The sequence below is a fragment of the Rhizophagus irregularis genome, chromosome 23, assembly GCF_026210795.1.
Source record: "Rhizophagus irregularis chromosome 23, complete sequence".
NCBI lineage: Eukaryota > Fungi > Glomeromycota > Glomeromycetes > Glomerales > Glomeraceae > Rhizophagus > Rhizophagus irregularis.
Window position 1 is genome coordinate 734,425 of NC_089451.1, and position 21,977 is coordinate 756,401.

The following is a 21,977-nucleotide window of genomic DNA, read 5'->3' on the forward strand; positions in this document are numbered from 1 at the left end:
ATTTCATATGTAAAATGTGATATTTTATTCACAAAATATTTATTTACAAAAGCATGTATAGTACTACATATTATTATTTAAAAAGACTATCGTTTATGGTACATTAAATTTCACATTAATTATTTTCCTAAAATATGATTTCACTTCTCAAGCAACATAATTTCTCTTTCAAGTTTGTCATTTATTTGTTTCTGAAGAAGCAACTTTTCTTGCGCTAATTTATTAATTTTTACTTGTTGATCAAGTAAATCATTATCTATTATGATAATTTCATTTTCATTTTTCTTGTTTCGTGAATTGCCTCTCTGTTTTTTTAATGTACTAGAAACTTTATTTGAAGATTTTAAAGGTTGCTTGCCCTTACGTCTTTTTTCTAAATAATTTAAATAAAGATTTTTACTTAAAATCACCGGGGGTGATCATCACCGTTGGCCAGAATTATCAATTTTTACCGGTACTATATTTTTTTAATGCTAGTCGATTGTCATAATTTTAGTCACTGGTGATCATCACCCCCGGTGATAGTTAGAAAAATTCTTAAATAAATATGTTACAATTTTTATAATATTAAATATAAAATTTAAAATAAAATTATATTATAATTAAAATATCGTCGTTTATCAGCTTGGATTGATCGTGCTAATTCAGATTTATTTTGATAAGAATCTGGAACATTATACTGCTCATATACACAGATATTTTCCCATTGTCTTTTGTCAAAATCATGCCCTCTTAAAAATAAATTAGTAAAAATTATATTTTTGTGCTAATAAATAAATCCAATAACGAAAATAATTACCTATAAATTCCTGCAAGGAGTGATAAATTTCACCCATTATGATTAAGGTTGCTTGTCTAAACCTCTTCAAAATCCTATGATTAGTTTCGTCAAAATTTTACTATAAATTTATTATAGTTTTGGCAGAGTTTTGGCAGAGTTTTGGCAGTTTCAGCATTTATAATAAGTTTTGGCAGTTTCGCCTTTCTCTAAAGTTTTGCCAGTTTCTTAATATAACTTTAATATAGTTTCGGTAGAATTTCGCTTTTCGGTGAAACGCCATCTTGCTTAAACCCCTAAGTTTTGGCAAGCAACCTTAATCATAATTAACATTTGCATGAGCACTCTTTCCAATGTTGGTATTATTTGGAGATTGATTCTAAATAGTACGATCTATCTTGGTAAATGCACTTGAAATACCTGACAATACCCATGGAACTAGTTTGTCTTTTGTCCAAGCTATATACAGTCGACCCCCTATATAGTCACCCCCCGTATAATCACAACATATAAAATTCCCCTTTATAAGCACACCATATTTTGGCCCAATGTACTAATAAATATATTAGAAAAACCTCCTCTATAATCACAACATATGACTTTTTTTATAATCACACCCTTTTTTTTCGGTCCCAAGGGGTGTGACTATAAAGGGGGCTGACTGTAATAAATAAATTCTTAATGTTAATAATATAATAATTATAATTCAAAAATTGATAAATTTCATTTAATATTGTTTATTATTACCTACCTGCTGCTCCAGGACCCCAAAGAATACATATACAACTCAGATCCAGACCCAAAATTTTAATATAACTTTATACGTCTAATTTTATTAGAAGCTTTATACAAAATCATCACATAAGTTCAAATTTTATTATAAATTATACAATTATAAATCTGAGTTTATATAAAAAAAAAATTTTTAAAGAAAAATTTCAAATAAATTTTATTGAAAATTTTAATAAATATTATTAAAAACTATTTAAAAATTCTAACAAATACTTAAAAAATTTTTTTAAAAAAAATTATTAAAAAAAATTATTAAAAAATAACTTAAATAAAATTTTTAAACAAAATTGCATGTTAAAATTTTTAAATACCCGATAGATATTGATGCCCAATATGTATAATATAGTAAGTTTTATGCAAAAATTTGGGTGTATACTACAAAATAAAAGAAAATACATTTTATTATATATCTCACCACCCAGTGATCGTAAAAAGATGAAACATAGCTCGTTGGATTTGTCTTGACAAGACGAATCGAATGGTAGTAGTTTCGTGTTTCTAGGTGTGATAGATGATGAGCTATACCACACATTGGCACTTTGTATTTTTGTCTACTGTGCATTTTTACATTTTATCACATAACTCGGCATCTATCACGCCTAGAAATATGAAACTACCACCATTCGACTCATCGTATTGAGACGATTTTCTCTATGATCACTGGATGCTGAGATATATAATAAAATGTATTTTTTTTAATTTTGTAAATGAATTTTAAAAAAATTTCTTCATTTTTATTAAAAAAAATGTCTTTAAACGAACCCTTAAAAACTTCTTAAACAAAAAACAATTTCTATTAAAAAATATTTCAAGTGTTTTTTAAAACAAATAAAAAAACTCTTTATTAAAAAATATCTTAAAAATTTCTTAAACAAAAAATAAAAAAAAACTTTAAAAAATTTTAAACGTATATAAAAAAAATTCTAATATCCGTTATACAAAATAAAAATCTTACTTATTGTAAAAATCATTATTGTTATACAAATAAAAATCTGACTTTTTGCGTAACTGCTATTTGGTTATACAATTTCAAACATATGACTTATTAAGAAATTACATAGTAAGTTTATATAAAATTGGATCCCAGTATTATATGTATTCTTTGGGGTCCTGCTGCTCCTGGCTCATCACAAAGTTGTATTTTATTAAATATAGTTAAAACTTCCTTTTGTGTATTTAAGGTAGGAATTAAATACATAGCACTACGAATTTCGCTTGAAAAATGTTTATTTTTATCAATATTTTTATAATGAAAAAAAATTTTTTTATTAATATTAGTATAATTATGCTTAAATAAACAAATTATATAATATTTACCATTTGTAATGTACTTGTTAAAGTTTGTAAATGTGTTGTAAATGTTCAATAGGAGTTAAGTGCGAATACCTTGAATTTAAAAATTGCCTAATCCTAGTTATAAATATATAATTTAGACGAAATTATAATAATTAAAATTACATAATATTTAATCTTACCAAGAGCTTGTCCTTTATGTTAGTCAGTAAGAACACATCCTAATCCTTTTCCATGAATATGGTGAAAATTAAATGTTTCGCCAATATCTTTTTCTACGCATCTAAATAAATCATCAAATAGATTTTGATAAGCTTGAGCGGTTTCAACATTTGTAAATATTCGCACAAATGTTAAAACTATATATATTTAATAATAAATAAGTAATTTTTTTTTAAAAAGAAAAAAAAAATATAATTTAAAAATTTCAACCTACTTTTTTGTATACGAGGTAAATATGCTGAAATTTTCCATTCATTTGTATTACCATTTATCCTTTTAAATGCCATGTCAATTTCCATATGTGTTAGTTCTGAAATAGCCTTAAGTTATTGCTTAGTAACACATAAAATAATATATTGCCCATCATCAAGAAAACCTAAATGTGAGCAATAAACAATTTTTAATATTTTTTATAGTAAAAAATAATCAATAATAATTAATAATACTTATGAATTGATCAAATATATGGATCTGTACTTTTCTCATGTCTCATAAATTCGTGTATAATCCCAATATATTTTGCTCAAATGGATATTGAGAATGTCAGGTTTTTTCAATGTAATAATTTATCTTAGATTGATTATTTAACGATAGATGTAAGTTACTTAATGCTTTTCCATTTAAATAACTTTGAATCATAGATCCTATTAATATTCACAATCATTAAAAAATATGAATATAAATTTATTAGTCTTCAATATTGTTTAAATTATACAATAATTAAATTATAGAATATATACCTGTTAAAAACTTTCTTGTAGTTAAATCAAGAATATACTCATTATCAATTATTCTTTGAAGTTGTGCTTTAATATTATATGGCGTTTTACGTGGTAGTGGAGATGGGTGATTATGTTGATCTACTGAAACAATTGCGATAAATGGACATTCCTTTAAATTAACGGGAATAATATGATAAAATTTGACTGGGTATGGGTTGATTTTTTACTTATAACTCCTTTAACAACAGTATTTCCACATTTATGCAAAAATGCTTTAAATATAATAATAATAATTTATTGATTAATACTTAAATTATTACTAAAGTATTATAAATTGAAATTACTTATGACATTCATCAGATTGTGCATTATTAGGTCGTACAATAAAACATTCATCTATTGTATTATTTTGATCGTTCTATAATTTAAATATTAAATTAATTAGTATATATTTTTTTTTTATAGATTTATATTTATAAAAATTAAATTTTACCTTGAAATCATTATTATGAGAATGATAAAAATTTTCGTTAAACATAGTTTCTAACAGTTCCAAATCAATATTATTTGGAATTGTTAAAAACTGATAATTTTTGTCTCCAGCTTTCCAATTTTCGCATCCAATAAACTTCTTCTTTGATGATATCAAACCATTTACCTGTGAATAATATATTAAAAAAAAATCAATTAAAAATAAAAAATATATATATTTATATACTGTATACAGTCCCCTCTCGATATAATGAACCCTAGGTTCCAGCTGATCAGGGCTTCGTTATAAGCAACTTCGTTAACACTATAACGAATTATTCGGTATTGTATAATGAATTCTTCGGTATAGGAATATCGGTTATACAGATCATGTGACTTGTTGATCTGATTACCGATAATTTAACATTTTTTTTAATCTTTTTTTTATAGGGGTGCTTTCTAAACTTCAAAATAGATGCCTAGAATGAGAAGTAAGTGGGAACTGGGGGGTTTTTTATATTAATTTCGTTTAAAAACATTTACTAATGTTCTTTTTTTATTTTTTTTATTGTAGGAAACTTCCTGGACTTCGAAATGGACGCCTGAGACGAGAAGTAAGTGGGGAACTCAATTTTTTTTATTTAAGAACATTTACTAATGTTCTTTTTTTATTTTTTTATTATAGGGAACTTCCTGGACTTCGAAATGGACGCTTGAGACAAGAAGTAAGTGGGGAACTCGATTTTTTTTATTAATTTCGTTTAAGAACATTTACTAATGTTCTTTTTTATTTTTTTTATTGTAGGGAACTTCCTGGACTTCGAAATGGACGCTTGAGACAAGAAGTAAGTGGGGAACTCGATTTTTTTTATTAATTTCGTTTAAGAACATTTACTAATGTTCTTTTTTATTTTTTTTATTGTAGGGACTTCGACATGGACGCTTGGGACAAGAAGTAAGTGGGACAACTCAATTTTTTCTTTTAATTTCGTTTAAGAACATTTACTAATGTTCTTTTTTATTTTTTTTATTGTAGGAACTTCGAAATGGACGCTTGAGACAAGAAGTAAGTGGGACAACTCAATTTTTTCTTTTAATTTCGTTTAAGAACATTTACTAATATTCTTTTTTATTTTTTTTTATTGTAGGGACTTCGAAATGAACGCTTGAGACGAAGTAAGTGGGACAACTCAATTTTTTCTTTTAATTTCGTTTAAGAACATTTACTAATGTTCTTTTTTTATTTTTTTATTATAGGGAATGCTTCCTGAAGTGTTCTATATAAAAATGTTTATTATAATTCCTTTTTTTTGTAGGAATGCTGTTTAACAATAACTGACTATATAATAAATAAATTATTAATGATATATTAATTTAACTAAGTGTCCTTACCCCTGCGATAAATATAAATTAATAACAATTCACATCGAATCCTAATACAACCGAATTAATGTAAATTAATGTAATTCTGCCTAAATATTAAATAAAATAGCCAGAATTATTAATCCCGATACGATCCCTGATACAATCCCTGATCTATAATTTAAATATAAAACACAGGGGTGATATTTAATGTCATAATGCATCAATATTTATTAATAATTACATTTAATTATAAAGAAATTATTCGTTATAACTGAAAAAAATTCGTTATAAAAAAAATCCGTTATATCGAGAGGCATTTTTATATAAGAAATTCACACACTTTACTTCATACTACGTTATACGGTAAATAAATAGTAAACTTCGTTATATCAAGGTTTTTTTCATATTTAAAATCGGTACCACACTGTATGATCCGTTATATCATGTTATTCGCTATATCGAGGTTCGCTGTAGAGAGGGGTGACTGTATACAGTATAAAAATAAGAAACTGCGTGAGTTCGCCTAAAATTAGTCCACTGTTACATCGTTTTCCATTTTTGTTAATATGGCTACATTTATATTTATACGCCTTGGCAAAAAAACTACAAATTCAAAATTAGGGTTAAAAATCAAACTACATATATTTAGACTTTAAAAATCTTACTAACCGAAGTGTAGTTTTTTTATGAAACTCTTCATTTGCATTAAACATATTTTCAAAAAGAGGTGTGGAAAAATCTACAGATGTGTGGCCAATATCTAATTCTTTAGATGTGTATTGACACACTTTTACACTAAGACATTCGCGCTATTCTTTAATTACTGAAATATTTGGAAAAAATTCACAGTTTTTTACTGTGCGAATTGTTCCATTTCCTCCATATGAGTATTAGATATTAGTTAATGCAAATGCTTTTCGCGCTTCATGTTCATCCTATCCTGATATATTAAAAATGCTCGCAAAATCAGTTTCGAACATATTAGGATATTCCTAGAATTCTAAGTAATAACGAATCTCTGAAGTTGTTAAATTCTTTCCAAATTTAGCAATATTTTGAATAGGCCACTATAAAAAATGAAATATAAATTAATCATTATGATTTATACAATACGAAAATATATATATTTTTAGTAATGATAACCAATTTTAACAAAAATAAATACTAATTTTAGTATTTTTAATAAACATTTTTTGGCCTATTTTAGCATATATTAGGCGAATATATTAAGGATAAATTCTATAATTAGAAATTCCAGCATTTGCCAATACTAATGACTACAAATGTCTATTTTACACCTTTTTTAATACTTGATTTACTTCTTCAACAAGTTCTTCATTGATTATTATGGAATCTTCTGCCATTTTATTGGAGATTTATGTTTTACAAGTCTTTTGGACACGTTTTTTTACAAAAAAAAGCAAAAAAAATAAAACAAAAATTTTTTTTTGATCAAAGTTTGATTGGCGAATAGTTATTTTTTTTTTGTTTATTATCACTAGTCGAAATAGTCCAAATCAGATAGAAATCGATCATCTGATTTTAATCTGATTTATAACTCAATTTTGACCGATTTTTTTAAAAAAGCAATATTCCGTTTGGGTTCTGAGTGGTTGCCACTCAGATATAATTCAGAATAAGAAATCAGATATAAATCGGATATAAATCAACAAATACTACTAAATCCGACACTATTAATTAGACATAAATCAACTAAATTTATTATATAAATCGGATATAAATCAGATATAATTCAATTACAATTCAATTTATAAATTCAGATATACTATAAAATATATTATAATACGCAAAACTAAAAATTAGAGTAAAATAAATTCATATATGCTATAAAAAATATAATATAATATAATACGCAAAACTAAAAAAAGAGTAAAATTAATTCAGATATGTAATAAAACATACTATAATACGCAAAACTAAAAAAAAAGAGTAAATTAGTAATAAAATAGAATTCTAAAATTCCAACCATTAATCTTCTTGCATAAAACTTTCTGATTTATCTGCTTTATCTTCCAAAATTGCATCTAAATCTTCATCATTAATATTTAAATCGTCTGTATATTCTGTGTCATATACCATATCCGGTTGATCAACATATGACCAATCGGGAGCATCATCCGGTGGTACTTTATCATAGCATTGTATCTCGTCGTCATAGTTCCGAGGTCGCAATTGCTACGTCATTTGTCCCACTCTTAAATGTTTATCAAGAACATTTCTTAATAAAAGTCTCAACTAAAATGTAAAAATAAATAAAATCAGAAAATGTAAAAATAAGTAAAATTGGAATTAGTGAAAATAAGTAAAATCGGAATTAGTGAAAATTTATAGCAAAATAAATTATCAAGATAAAATAAGTAACCTCTTCTAAGCGCCACGATAGATCATAAACATTAATGACTGATTTTGAACCTTCATCTTCGGTTTCACTCACTTCCGGTGAATGATATGCATGATTTGCCAGAATTTTTAACAGATCCCGTTTTCCATAACTCGTAATTTGGCTATCCTTTTTATTAAAGAGATCTTTCACAGCCTTTATCCTTCGCAATTTTTTCTGATTGATAAATTTAAAATGAGTTAATATGGATTATTAATTTGCCACTGGATTACATTACATACATCATTTAATCTATTATTGGCATGAATTCGTCAATTGTCTATGCTTTCTTTGCCGGATATCCTCAAACTTAACTTAGATCATCGAGATTTATGTAGGCTACTTAACCACCTTGTTACCTGGTTAAAGGATGGTCGATAATTTGGAGTAAGTGATTTTCGGATTTCGGAAATTAATTTACGTTGAATTTTAATGTTTTTTGCACTGTTAAACGTTTCATTGTAGTTTAAGTTATATTTCTCATTAAGTGTTTTAAGATTGATTTCATTTCGATTTAATTGATATTTAGAAAAAGAAAAATTAAAGAAAGTATTATGAAATAATAAAATTAGCAACAAACAGATATGTTAGTAGAAAATTTAGTATAAATTTGTGGAGCCAAAAACGTTAGTTATTGAAATTAATAAAAAATTGGTAGTTCGTAAAAGTTAGTATACGAATTTGTGTTGAAATTAGTAAAAATTAGTAATTGTAAAGTTAGTATACGAATTTGCATTAAATTAGTAAAAAATTAGTAATTCGTAAAAGTTATTATATGAATCGTGTTAAATTAATAAAAATTTGTAAAAAATTAGTAATTCGTAAAAGTTAGTATATGAATCACGTTAAATTAATAAAAATTTGTAAAAAATTAGTAATTCGTAAAAGTTAGTATATGAATCGTGTTAAATTAATAAAAATTTGTAAAAAATTAGTAATTTGTAAAGTTAGTATATGAATCGCATTAAATTAATAAAAATTTGTAAAAAATTAGTAATTCGTAAAAGTTAGTATATGAATCGCGTTAAATTAATAAAAATTTGTAAAAAAATTAGTAATTCATAAAAGTTAGTAGTATATGAATTATGTTAAATTAATAAAAATTTGTAAATTATCGTAAAAGATGAAATTAGTATTGAAATCAGTTGCAAAAATTAGTATCAAATATGATTGTCAAAACTTAACAAACTCTTGCTTCTCTTTCGTTAGGCTCTTCAGGTGATTCTTCAGTTGCATTTGATTTAGAATCCATCAAGTCGTCATCAACATTTTCGTCTTTATCATCATCGTCACTTATTTGGACTACACTTATTTTGCCCTTGGCTTTTTTCATTTGGAAAGATGCTTGGATTCGATATCATCGATCTCACTTGCTCTGATTTTTTTTTTTAATTCTTCATTTTCTGTACTGAATGCATCGTTAATTTCCATAAGCGTACTGAAATCCTCTTTTAAGCCTTTTAATTCCTTAGAAATATCTACGTTTGTTTTCTCCAACTTCGTATTTTTATTACGCAAATCAGTTATTGTCGCACGTAATTTATGATTTTCTAAAATTTATTAACCAAATTCGGAAACAAACAAACTTTCAATGTAAAGCAACCAAAACAGCAACCAATTTTAGCAATTTTGTTACAATTATACCAGTTTCCAAAGATGGATTATCATCATAAAGGTCTAAATTATGGCGAAGATCCTTTTGCTGTTAAATAGGAATCTGGAACCTTGAAATTTTTATATTGTTCTTTCATATGCTGAACTTTTGATTTTGAAGTAACGGTCGATTTGCTAGTGGTAGCAGGCGCAGGAGTAGTTTCGTTGCTAGTGGTGGCAGCAGGAGTAATTTCAGAAATTTCAGAAGCTCTTTTGCTAGTGATGGCTGCGGTGGCAGCAGGAGTAATTTCAGACGGATATTTATAAACTTTGGTAATTTTTTTTTTTCTTGTTGGGACATGGTGAAAGTAAAAAATTAAGAGAAAGAGAAAGAAAAGAAAGATGAGAGAGAAAAAATTCAAAATTTAGACTTTTATAGCTTAAAATCAGTCGAATTAAGTTTTTTTCTTATAAGCTTAATCACAATCAAATTATCATGATATTGTATTTACCGTCGATTCCTTAAAAAATTTTTAACAATTAAATTTATCCCTTAAATGATTAAATGATCTTTTTTATTCTTTTGATTATACGACAAATTTCTTATATTGTTCTTTAAAAAAGGATCTAATTTAACTCTTATGTATTACTTTGATTATATGGCGAATTTTTTATATTGTTCTTTAAAAAATAATCTTAATTGAATAATTGAAAACATATTATGGCGATTTATAATGTGAAATTGAATTTGTTCGATTTGTAGTGCAGCAGGAATTTACTTTTTAAAAAGAATTAAATTGACATTATTTAAAAATATATTGAGATAAATATTGTAAATTTTTTATTTCATAAAATAAGTAGACGAAAGAGATCAATTTCTGCTTTACTTAGCAATGATGAAGAATCAATTACAGCTCGCTCTTCTCGTAAAAGTAGAGCGATCTCTAGAGTAATTGATGAAGAATCTGAAGAATCAATTTCAATTATACATACACATGACAGAAGAATGGTTCCTTGCAATTGTTCTAAATGTAACGGAAAAATAGTAGATGTTTGTACAAAATTGAACCATGAGGCTGATCGAGATTCGGATGATGACCAAGATTTGGAAGTTGTTCAAGATTATAGTAATCCTTTACCATCATCATTTGAAAATTATAGTAATCCTTTACCATCATCATCTGAAGATTATGATAATCCTTTACCAGAAGATAACCCGGTATCGTCTGACGAAGATTCAGATAATAATCAAAATGTAATTCAACGAATGGAAATGGAGGAAATAGATGACTTATCAACTGATTTACTTTATCAACAACGTTCAAGAAGATACGCAAATCAACAAGCAACAATTACCGAAGAAGAAATTCTTCCAGAATTATTCATAACTGATAAAGAATCAAGCGAAACTGATGAAGAATCAAATGAAAGTGAAATCAATAATGGCGATAATAATGATTATGAGTATACTGAAATTTTTGAGAATTATGCACCACCTGTTTATGAGCAATTTCAAGATCGAATTAGTCCAGACACAAATTCCAATAGACAATTTTTGTGGATTTTGCTGTAGATAATGAGCTTTCGCAAAAAATTTAATATTCCAGAAACAGTAACAGAAGCGCTTATTCAATTCATAAAGCTGTTATTGATAGAAATCGGCGGTTCTAATTTTGAAGAATTTCCTGGCTCTTTATACTTAGCAAGAAATGTTCTTGGGCTAAAAGATCAAAATCATAAGTCATAACTTTGCGGCATGTCTGAAATGCCACAAATTATATAATAAAAAGGAAGTAGAAGAATTTCAGCAAAATGGAAATCTTACAGTTATGAAGTGTAGTCATGTCAAATTTCCTAATTCGACATCCAGGAAATTAAAACAATGCCAGACGTCTTTAGCAGAAAGATCAACGTTATTACATGGCCGTATTAAAATTCGATCTGAGAAGATATTTCCATTTGCTAGTATCAGAAATCAATTAGCATCAATATATTGCCAGCCGGAATTCAAAAGAAACTTACGTCACTGGTCTGAACGCAAACGATTTGATGATATTTTAACTGATATCTATGACAGTCAGGTCTGGAAAAATTTTAAAGAAACAAGCGATGAAAATTTGTCGAAATTTTTTCAACCTGAAGTGGCTGATTCTAATTTTGGTTTAATGTTAAATCTCGACTGGTTTCAACCATATGATGGTGTTGTCCATAGTACTGGAGTAATATATGCCGCAATTTGTAATCTACCACGGGATATGCAGTTTAAACGTGAAAATATGTTAGTTCTTAGTTTGTTGTCCAGCCCAAACGAAGTGAGTCTCCACCAAATTAACCATTATTTGGCGCCAATTGTCAATGAATTAGTGTTACTTTGGGACAGAGTGACGTTTGATAACACTTTTGAGTACTAAGAATCAAGAAAAATTCGAGCGGCACTGATACTCATTTTGTGCAACATTCCCGTGGCAAGAAAAATATGTGGGCATATTTCAGCCCTTTCATCGTGTTATAGATGTGAGAAGAAAGCAAATTACGAAAATCATAAACATAATTTCGCTGGAATGGATAATATGAGTGAATGGTTCATTAATCGAGATTCAGCATAATTTCGCGAGAATGCTCTTGGATGGCGTCACTGCAATTCAAATGCTGCAAGGAATCGCTTTGTAAAAACTACTGGCGTAAGGTGGTCTGAATTGCTGAGATTGCCATATTTCGACCCAATTCAGTTTTTATCAATTGATCCAATGCACTGCCTATTTTTAGGCATTGCAAAGTGGATTGTTAAGCAGATTTGGGTTGATGAAAATATATTAAAACCGGAAACTCTAAAAGAAATTCAAAAGAAAATGAATCAATTCTAAGTACCAGCTGATATAGGTAGGATCCCGGGAAAGGTAGAATGTGGCGAAGGTTTTGCAAATTTTATGGCCGATCAGTAGCGAATATTTTTTAACATTTATGCCACAGTGTTACTTTGGAAACACCTTCCTGGCGTAGATAAGAAGATTCTTACACGCTTTGTAAGAATTTGCTCGATTTTGGTAGGATGAATTGTTTAATCCAATTTAATGGATGAAGCTCACCAAAAATTGGTTGAAATCGTAAAAATAATTGAGCAAAATTACGGTCAAGATATGATAACTCTGAACCTTCACCTTTCGCTCCATTTATACAAATGTGCAAAAAATTTTGGGCCTCTTTACGCTTTTTGGTGTTTTTCGTTTGAGCGCATGAATGGCGTGCTAGGTAAGATGCCGACTTCTAAAAATATCCTTTTTCTTCTAAAATTAATTTTAAATTCCATTCCTTTATTTATTTTTTAGGTTCTTTGCCTAATAGCCATCGGAAAATTGAACCAGAGCTCATGCGCCGAATTATGAACGATAAACAAATTAATAATATTGTTAGTTCTGGAATAGTTGATACCATATGGGCTGATCCTTGGAATCTAATTTTTTTATACAAAAATAATTTTATTAAAGCAAATATAAATTATCATTTATATAAGAATAATAAATTTATACCAAATAATGCAAAAAAAACTAATTAATTATATAATTTTTAATTTTTTTTTAATATAAGATATCATTAAAATTTAAAAGATCAAATATAACTCTCATGACAAAATCATTGATAATTCTCCGTAGAAATAAGCTATACAAATAAATTTACATTCATTTGAAAGAGAAAATCGAGATCTATCTAATGAATCTAAAATCAAGTGAATTGAATCACTAGTTGTTTAGTAATCACGTTCAGTATATTATTGAATTTTATCTAAATTTGATCATTAATTACTTCACATATAGTGATTCAATTTGAATGATCTTTGCTCCCTAAGGTGATGCCAACTTTTATCTTTAAAATAAACTTAAAATAATTCGTTTAATATATGTAGATGTTTAGGAATCATCAATTATATTATTAATATAAAATTTTATAAGTTTGATAAAATCTGATATAAAAAAATTTATTAAATACCTGTAGATGCAAGCTACACGAATAAAATTATATTCATTTGAAAGAGAAAATTGAGGTCTATCTAATAAGCCTAAAATCGAATGAATTGAATCACTGGATTGTGAATAATTGCGTCTAATATATTTATTTTTAATTTTTAAATTTGATTTAACTTTGATCGTTAATTACGCCTCATCCAGTGATTCAATTTTCCTGATCTTTGATTCTTACGATAGAGCAAATTCTCAGCTTTCAAATGAATGTAAAATGATGACGTTAGCATATCTCCAGGAATAATAATGCACGATTTTGTCACCTGCATAAAGTCCGATCTGAAAATTTTATTTCTTACCAAAAAATGCTTTCATAAGAGAATCCCAAATTCTTTTACTTTATTTAAAAGATTTTATTTGCCATTTAAGGATTTTAGTAAAATAAATCTAATAAAATAATTTAAAAGATAAAAAACAAATATATAATTAGTTATTTTGAAAAAAAAAGAATATCTTATTATTCATTTTACAACTATTTTACATCATAATTATTTTTTATTTGCATGTATTTTTTACAAAGAAAAAACAATAAATTAAAGCTAAAAATTATGAAAAAATATGTCTTATCTATGTATATAAAATATTAAGTTTTTTCTTTTACTTACCACTTAAAAATAACTGCTATATTTGCTTATAAACTTTTTTGTCATATTTAATAAAAGTGAATAGAAAAATGATGGAAAAGTGATGGGAGTGATGGGGAAAAAGAAGTGGTTATTACCGTTATTTTTGAATATTTATTAAAAAAATTTTTTTTATTTTTTATTAAATCTGAGGTACGTAAATATGTAACACATATTTAATTTAGATTTGTGTAATGTTAATCTTACTAAAATATTAAATTTTTATAAAAATCTTAATTTAGACTAATTCCAAAAATTGGCACATATGCAAAAGGTCTCGATATACTTGATACCAGACCTTCAGTCGGTTCAATTTCAGAACCCGACGAATTTACTTCAGTTGAAATGGAGCGATATTTGCCGGCTATACTCGCAAATATTAAAGAATCTCCGATTGCTGGATGTGAAGCATTTTCAGGAGAAATGCTAGGCCCTTCTTCAGAAAAAGTTATAATGTCAAGTGAAATGCTTGACATAATGGTAGATTATTATAATGCGACCTACCCAGCAAATAACTTTCAAAAACCATTTGGAGAAGGACCCGAAGATTCAATTATTATTCGCGTCAAAATGAATCAATTCGAAAGATGCAGAATTGGTTCTGAAATATTCAGCTCAAAAATGTCGTCTTGTTATGTGAAAAGTTCATTTGTTATGGCAAAATTTATAACGATTGATGATGATGTTGACGTTTACCTGGTCAAGTTCAATATTATTTTACTCATACAGTTGACCTTCCGAATGGCTCTGCCGAGCATTTTTTGATGCAGGCTCTAGAAATATTCGATATTATTTCAGTAGTGATAATGACATTAATACTTGTAATGTTGAGCTATGGTGCGCCGAATTTTATCAAGAGTCACGTGATTGTATTATTCTGGTTCATCATATTCTTAGTCGATTTATTCCAGTAAATTACCGAATTTCAGACCAAAGGAATGCAAGAGAGTATTTAGCCGTAAATCAAATAAATAGAAAATACCATATTCGCTAATAGATTCTTATTTGTCAATTTATAGATTAAAACTGGATTTATTATGATTTATCCAGATTTATTGGTATTTGATCGAGTTTGGGAGGATAAAAATTAACTTTAACAATTTTATCATATGCTAATTTTAAATTAAATGTCAAATTTATTATAATTTATTATATTTATTATGATTTATCCGGATTTATTGGGTTTGGGAGGATAAGAATTAACTTTAATTAAAGTTCGTAATTTATGTTGTTTAATGATTTTATCATATGCTAATTTTAAATTAAATGTCAAATTTTTATTGTCATAAATCAGAAATGCCGAATTGTGTAAATTGTCTGATTGTTTTAAATCAGAAATGCTGAATTTTGTAAATTTTCTGATTGTTATAAATCGGAAATGCTGAATTGTGTAAATTTTCTGAATTTTAGCTGAATTTAGTTTGATTTTCAGCTGATTTATCACATGTCCGATTTGCCTTATTTCGACCAGTGTATTACACAAATGACACAATCATATGATCATCAAGTTATATGGTGAAATAGGTTGTACTATACAAATCAAGTAATCGTACAATTATCATTCGTACAGTACAGTTTATATGTATATCCTGTTTCTTACTTACTCATTTTCTTTGTAGATTTTTCAACTTCAGTATCCTAGTAAATGTAGTAAATAATAAGTTTCAAGTTTTTCAGAATTTCAGAAGTCTAGTTTCTTTACAGTAACTAACCAGTTTTATTTTTCATTTAGGTTTCTTCTAATATTTTGGCTGGATTTTTCCTTGAACTTCTTCTTTGGATTTCTTCTTGGGTTTCATTGTATTTCTTTTTTGAGTTTTTTTTGGATTTTTTTTTGGGTTTCATTGGGTTTTATTTGGGTTTCTTCTGGGTCTTTTTTTGGATTTTTTTTTGTTTTTTTTTGGATTTCTTTTCATGTTTCTTCTTCAGGTTTTTTGATTTTTTCTTTGAATTTCTTTTTTGGGTTTCTTCTTTATATGATTTCATTTTTACTTGTGTTTGATTTGGTTTTATTATGATTTTGGTTATTCATTTATCTTCTCTTTAGTTTTAGTTCATTCTAATCTTGTATATTTTTATTTCTGAATTTATTTAATCTCATTTAATTTTATTGTTAGTTTATTATAATTTTAGTATAATTTTCAATTATTTTTAACTTTAATGGTGATATCAAGGGTTATCATATAAGCCATATATATGATGTAGCATGATTATAGATTTTTCTATTCACAATAAATGTTCGTAAAATTTATTTTTATATGCAGATCAAAATAAAAATTTTATACTTGGGTGAAATCACCTGATTTTAATAAATTTATATATGAGTGAAATCACCTGGATGATTTCACCCGAAGAGCAAATTAGCAAGATTCTTTTTTTTTATTTCTGCAAATAATTTATTATTATACAAAAATCTTTATGTAGAATTTGAAAAATAAAATAGCTTTAATTAACACAATATAACAGGATATATTATAATACAATACCTATATAATAATAAGAAATAATGTATTTACCACACCCTGCGTTACAAATTTATATATATTTTTATGTTTATCATTTGCCATTTTAAGGGGTGCGGTGTATAAACTAAAGATCGATATAAACAATTTACAAAAAAGGAAGAATGCATTGTAACGCAGGGTGCGGTAAATAAATTCACTCTAATAATAATATATAAAATATAAAGAAAATCTATATATATATTTATTAGCCATCGCCATCTATTCAGTTAATAATAATTAATTAAATATAATTTGTCAGTAAAATATTTGTCTATATATATAAGTTTGCATTGCTTACCACTTAGTATTAACTATATATATTTTTCAAATTATTTTGGACTGCTATAATTATAAGTAAAATTCCAAATTTAATTATGATATTTCAAATTATTTTGGTACTTTACATAGTAAATTATATATAAATTGAATGAATTACAGCATTTTAAACAATAATTATGGCATTCCAAAATAATTTGGATAGCATGTATAATATTAGTTATATGATTTTAGACAGATATTCAGATTTAAGTAGATTTATATAAGGTATATATAGTAATTATTTGTATTTTTTGTTTATATAAAAAAATTATTTTTTTTAATTTCTTTTTTTTTCTTATAAAGATATATATGATAATATGATATAAATAAAATATAAAAGATGAATTTTATTACATTATATAATAATATAATGTATATAATAGTACTTATATAAATCTTTTAAATATGTAAATATGCAATATAAAAATTTTATTACTTTGCTTATTAAAATAAAAAATTGTTTAATTTAAAAAATAATCATAATTTTATTTTATTTTTTTTATAAAATATTTTATATTTAAAAATATTTAAAATATTCATAAATTCTGTTTTATAAACTAATTAGCCAATTTTAATTTATATTATTTTTTAAAAGTTAACTGATTCTAAATATTAAAATGAAATTGTTTGTTTTAATAAAAGCTTACTAACCAGGCTCTTTTGTTTCAATTTTATTAAATAAATTATTAATTTCAACTTTAGAAGTAGTGCAAATATAGTTCTATTAATTACAATATTAGGAGTTTTTATTGTGTCATATAAGATTTTTGTTAGCCCTAAAAAATTATGTAAAAAATGTCATGACCCTTATACCACGCGTAGCAAAACCACATATTAATTAGTAAAATGAATTACAGTAAATCTTCCGGATCTAACCCGTTTGCACAAAATATATTCGATGAATGTTTATTCCAACTATAAAGTATTATTGATGAGCTCCCAGAAAGCCTCATAGACTTTGCATTACTCTAAAACCCTCAAAAATAAATTTTCGAAAAATATCACACAATGATCATACACATAAAAAATTTATGCGAACATACGTTAATTCTGAAATTATATGAAGTGTGGACACTCTGTGCATGTGAATAATATAAATTTAATAATAATTTTTATGCTCATAAAATATGGGCATTTGTTTTATAAAGAAAAAAATTTTTGTTTTAAATTTTTATTGTGCAAAAAATTACGTATATACCATCCGGTGCCGGATAAATTCCGGGTGATACAATTAGTTTTTTTTAGTCTTTAGACACGAAATCAAGGCAATTATGATACAAAGGACCATGTTTACACAAAATTTCAAAAAACAAATCACTTATATTAAAAAATGATTTGGCAAAATGGTAATATTAAAAATCACGTATGCATATTAAATAATTGTTGGGTTGCACAAATAATAGTATTCATTTAACCAACTTTAAATTCAATGAATACTTAATTTTAGAATGCTGTTAGATCTATTTATCGATCTTATGATCTAATATTAATATTGTTGTGATCGATAAACTTCTGTGTAATCCGCCGTAAATTATCGGTAATTCCGTAATTACTATTTTTATATGTAAAGCATCCATTAACTTCTCTTCTTCTCTTGATTTGAATTTATAAAACTTCTCTTTACATAATTTTTTGTGCAAAGGTAATTTTAATTACTAAAATCTACTAAATCCAAATTTTCATAAATACAGTGTATAATATATTCCACTTATATAATCAATATGTTAATCGATATTTCGGAATTACTTTATTATTTTTAATTGCTACTGCGTCTAATGAGCAGTATTTATAATTTTGTGTTTTGAATTCAAATGTTAAAAATAGGATATCTGTAGTATCAAAGAATCAAAGATATATTTAATGAGACTTACTACATCTAGGTATTATAGCCACAAATAAGTTACATTATGTAATACTTTGATTTCTTTACTGCAAAAGAATTGTTTATTGTAATACATAGAATTACTTTTATATAATGTTCCAATTTTCTTCCTGAAAAGTTTTCTAAATCTATCATACACTCATAAGATTTGTTTACAGTAAATATGAATGACGATATAGAGGCACAAGAATATAACGTTTATAAAAAAATTCTTGATGATTTGGAAGCAAAAAATAGTTGCAAAATTGATGAAAATGGGTTAATTAAAATTTTGGAAAATAGCAATGGCATCGATGAAATTCAGTCACTTGAAAATCTGGTACATAAATTAGTTAATTCCAAAGTTGAGGAATTACCATGCCATGGTTCTTTAAGGAAACTTATTGACCTGAGAGATGAAAAGTTAATTTCGGAGTTTTTTGATTATTGTGCGAAGTTATGCATTGAAGAAGAAAAGCTCGAACTCATGTGTGAAGTTACTATCTTGCTTCAAGATTTTATTGATATTTCCTTCTACAAGAGTCCAGTTTCCAAGCTTGTAAAACAGCTAACTTACGTTAAAGTTCCATTAAAATGGTGTGAAATAAATGAGTACCAATCAACAAACGAAAATCTTTATGGTTACAAGATTCATAATCCAAAGATACCCAAAATTGATAAGTATGTTTTTACACTCCTTTTCACTTTCTTTATATTGCACACTAATTGTGGTTTATAGGTTTCAAACAATCCCCCGTCATTATGCCACACTGTGCTATTCACCATTTCCCGGCCTATTCAGTTATCCGGATGACTCTAGTTTTCTCAACATCTTATTTCCACATAAATTAAGTCCCTTTGCAAAATTCATAATCACCTATCCAGACGAAATATTTCAAGCTAATCATGGCTCCTCTGAAATAATTGATTCTCCACTTTTTCATGCCATAGTCAAGTTCAAGTGGCGTACCTTTGCGCGTTATCACTTCTTTATGATTTTTTTTATATATCTCGCTTTCTTTGCCTTTTTTATTGCAGCGATTGAAACTAACAGTATGCCACTGCTTATTATAAGCACTATCATGGGAACATTTCAATCACTCTGCGTATTCCGATATGGTATTATAATGTATTTGAACGGTGTTGGAATCAGATTTTTTACCCCTACAACATTTCTTACATTTTCAGTAACTGTCTTTCCTGCCATTACTGCATTCATGGGGATTTTCATAGAACCAAGTAATAACTTACTCATTCTTTTCCGTGCTTTATCAATGATTTTCTTATGGATTGGTGCAATCGAATTCTTAGTAGCCTTTAAGAGGATCGGAATTTTCATCATTGGTAAGAATTTCTCAAAAAACTGCTTATCTGATAGTTTGATAACCTATTAACCTTTTCAATGTACAGCTGTTGCACATATTTGCAGAGAGGTTACGTGGCTATTTATCTATTTAGCCTTGGTTATACTCGCTGCTTCTCACGGAACAGTGATCTATTCCTCTATGTTACTTGATTATAATCAAGTTCCAATGACTGATGAATCTTATACAAAGTTTCAAGATCTTATTAAATATTCTAATTCACTCAACGCTTATTGGTCGGCGTTTCTAAGTGACTACGGTTCATGGCCAGAAGGGGATAAATTTATAGCTATCGCCAAGGTCGCATACTCACTTTTTATAACTGTCGTAATTTTGAATCTTATGAGTATGTACTATTTTTATTTTTTCTCGTATTTAACAGTTTCTGTTCTAACGTCCTTTTTCTTCGACAGTTGCACTTGTAAATAATGTTTATTCAGATGTACTTAATCGTGTAAACACTGAATGGTCCATGGTACGGGCACAAATTATCGTAATTATTGAACTCGCTACGTTGACGCCAGCTGATCGTCAAAATAAGTATGTACAAATGAATTTGTTATAATATTTTTAAAAATTGCGTGAAAATACAAAATTCAAGTAAACGTTTTGTGACCATTACTGCTCATATTTTAATCTGGTCATTAATTGCTTATTCACAATTACAGGGATTATTTTCCTTGGACTATATTTTATAAAGCCTTCACTGAGGATGTTGAACTTTGGCAAAAAAAGCTCGAAGATGATGATATATCAGTTTCACGAGATCAAATTCAATTGTTAAATAAGATGGCAGATAAAATGAAAGACGAAATAAACAAAATAAAAGATGATGATTTGAACAGAACAAAGATGATAGATACATTAAAAGAGTTAAAGCAACTCTTCTCTAAGTAGATGTTTGCATTTAAACAGAAACTATGTATTAAATACATTTACCGTATAGTAATGCCTAAATTATGCCCTTTTCATGTAAATTACTCGTCTCGAATATATCGATTATGTATATAATTTTTTAAATTGACGTTAACATATTTAATAATATTATTAAATTTTTCATTTCTAGTATTAGCAGTATTGATGCCATACCTGAGAGTATTACAATATAAAAATACTTTGTAAAAAAACTCAACGGTGTTATATATAGCCTTATATTGTAATAATAAATAAATATTATTTTATTTTAAAAAATGTGAAAATTTTATTTTACCTCTCATATAATATTTTATATTTTTTGTTGATTATGTAAAGAAATCAAATTGGTTTTATTATTTGTAATCAAATACTTTCAGTTGAAACTACAGTATTAGGTGTCACATTTTAAAGAAAATAATATTGGAGTTCCTATGATAAATGAGATCGTGTTATAATTACGCACTATTTGAGGATGTCAAACAAATTGCTTTTTAACTGAAACGGAAATGTTCCTTTTTTTACATATAAAATCCATATGGAAAACACTTGACCTTACAGTATAAAAATAGATAAAACAAAAAACAATACATCATTAAATAAGAGTAAATAATGATAACCTAATCAACTGTCACTATATCACTATATGAACAGTATGAAAAAAGAACACGAATTTCAATTTTTTTTTTTTTATCTGATCATGTGCAAATGCATAAACATCATTGTTTATTTCTAAATTTAT

At 26.6% G+C, this 21,977-nt stretch overlaps 3 protein-coding genes across 3 annotated transcripts; 2 read left to right on the forward strand and 1 right to left on the reverse strand.

Moving 5' to 3' along the window:
- Positions 1-4,753: 4,753 nt before the first annotated feature.
- Positions 4,754-5,549, forward strand: OCT59_015136 (uncharacterized protein; the record flags this gene model as incomplete). The annotated part of the gene is made up of 8 exons (XM_066139802.1): positions 4,754-4,773; positions 4,853-4,892; positions 4,964-5,007; positions 5,084-5,123; positions 5,204-5,233; positions 5,315-5,344; positions 5,427-5,454; positions 5,536-5,549. 8 exons carry the CDS (start codon positions 4,754-4,756, stop codon positions 5,547-5,549), a joined length of 246 nt encoding a protein of 81 aa, XP_066002641.1.
- A 2,083-nt stretch (positions 5,550-7,632) lies between these two features.
- On the reverse strand, positions 7,633-9,377 carry OCT59_015137 (uncharacterized protein; the record flags this gene model as incomplete). The annotated part of the gene is made up of 3 exons (XM_066139803.1): positions 7,633-7,839; positions 8,027-8,221; positions 9,234-9,377. The coding sequence occupies 3 exons, from the start codon at positions 9,375-9,377 to the stop codon at positions 7,633-7,635; spliced, it is 546 nt and encodes a 181-aa protein (XP_066002642.1).
- Positions 9,378-19,143: 9,766 nt separating this feature from the next.
- Positions 19,144-21,514, forward strand: OCT59_015138 (uncharacterized protein; the record flags this gene model as incomplete). The annotated part of the gene is made up of 6 exons (XM_066139804.1): positions 19,144-19,640; positions 19,699-19,715; positions 19,998-20,198; positions 20,418-20,669; positions 20,737-20,863; positions 20,992-21,514. The coding sequence occupies 6 exons, from the start codon at positions 19,144-19,146 to the stop codon at positions 21,218-21,220; spliced, it is 1,323 nt and encodes a 440-aa protein (XP_066002643.1). The 3' UTR covers positions 21,221-21,514.
- Between the last annotated feature and the right edge of the window lie 463 nt (positions 21,515-21,977).